The sequence below is a fragment of the Myotis davidii genome, unplaced genomic scaffold, assembly GCF_000327345.1.
Source record: "Myotis davidii unplaced genomic scaffold, ASM32734v1 scaffold663, whole genome shotgun sequence".
NCBI classification, from domain to species: domain Eukaryota; kingdom Metazoa; phylum Chordata; class Mammalia; order Chiroptera; family Vespertilionidae; genus Myotis; species Myotis davidii.
This window is the reverse complement of record NW_006295816.1, coordinates 440,550-441,808: the sequence shown is the minus strand read 5'-3', so window position 1 is coordinate 441,808 and position 1,259 is coordinate 440,550. Positions and strand designations below refer to the sequence as shown.

At 47.1% G+C, this 1,259-nt stretch overlaps 1 protein-coding gene across 1 annotated transcript in view; it reads right to left on the bottom strand.

Annotated features, from left to right (window-relative positions):
• The window catches only part of PTPN23 (protein tyrosine phosphatase, non-receptor type 23), an 18,195-nt gene that overhangs the window by 16,602 nt on the left and 334 nt on the right, over positions 1–1,259 (bottom strand). The window contains exon 2 of the mRNA XM_006770568.2: positions 1,132–1,156. Within this exon, the coding sequence (XP_006770631.1) occupies positions 1,132–1,156 (25 nt within the window). The remainder of the gene's footprint in view (positions 1–1,131; positions 1,157–1,259) is intronic.

Here is a 1,259-nt window from a genome sequence, read left to right as displayed (position 1 = left end):
TCGGATCTACGAAGGCAGGGAGAGTAAAGGCAGAGGCATAGAAATTGCTCTTCCCCTCTCTCCTCAATCCATGTCTATGGTCTTTAAGATAACTTGTTATGTAAAATTATTTATTTACCTAAGATGCACCTATACTGAATTTGTGTGAAAAATAAAAAAGTCGATATTAAGAAAAAAATTTGCAAATGGAAGATTATAAGAGAGGGTTTCGCGTGCCAGCAAAAGTTACTGGTGTGCCATGTTTGGCACGCGTGCCAGGGGTTGCCCGCCCGTCCTAGGCGCCTCTGAACCAAGATGCTCTCCGCTGGGTTTGAGCGGGGTGAGAGGCGGCGCCTCTCAGACCCTCCCAACTGTCAGGGGGTCACCTTCCCTGGGTGCCCACCAGGCTGCGAAGGCAGGAGGTGCCTCCGGTCACTCCCAGTTGAGCGAGGGTGGGGGTGGGAGTGGGGGTGGGGGGTTACCACCCAGCAGCACAGACAACCGTCACCAGAAGAGGACGAAGAGCAGGTGGGGAAGTGGGAACGTCTTAGGGGCGTTTCCTGGTTTTGTAAGTGAGGAAAAAGGTCCAGGAGGTTAGACGATGGGCTCCACACACACAACACAAGCTGCCGGTGTCCGAAGGAACGCAGGGCGGTGCAGAGAGGAAACTACTTCCCAGCCCATTTTCTTTTATTTTTTTTAAATATAGTCAGAGAGAGGGGGAGAAACATCGATGAGAACCATGAAGGCTGCCCCCTGAACGCCCCCCACTGGGGATGGAGCCGCCTGTGCCCGGACGGGCCCTGACCCGGAATTGAACCGTAACCACCTGGTTCATAGGTTGACACTCAACCACTGAGCCACGCCAGCTGGGTCTTACTCATTTATATTTATTCACTCAAGTCAGGAATTGAGTCATTTTTTAATATTTGCTTCATTTTCTATATCTATTTGGCTATACTCTTTCTATCCTGTCTCTTAAATATCTTGCAGATCTCTTACTGTTTCTCTATTCCTTCTGCCACTGTTTGAATTCAAGTTCCTATTATTCTTTCTTGGGTTACTCTAAATAGTTTCTTATCCTTCGAATCTATTCTATGTATTTCTAAATCTGATCATATTACCTTCCAGCTAAAAATTGTTCGATGACACTTTTTTGCTTGCAGGATAAAACGCACACTCCTCAGCATAGACTTAGAAAGCCCTTTATGATTTCGCTTGTCGTCTTCTCCAACCTTATTTCCTTTCCTTTATAGGCATCTTTTCCTCTATCCTGGGAT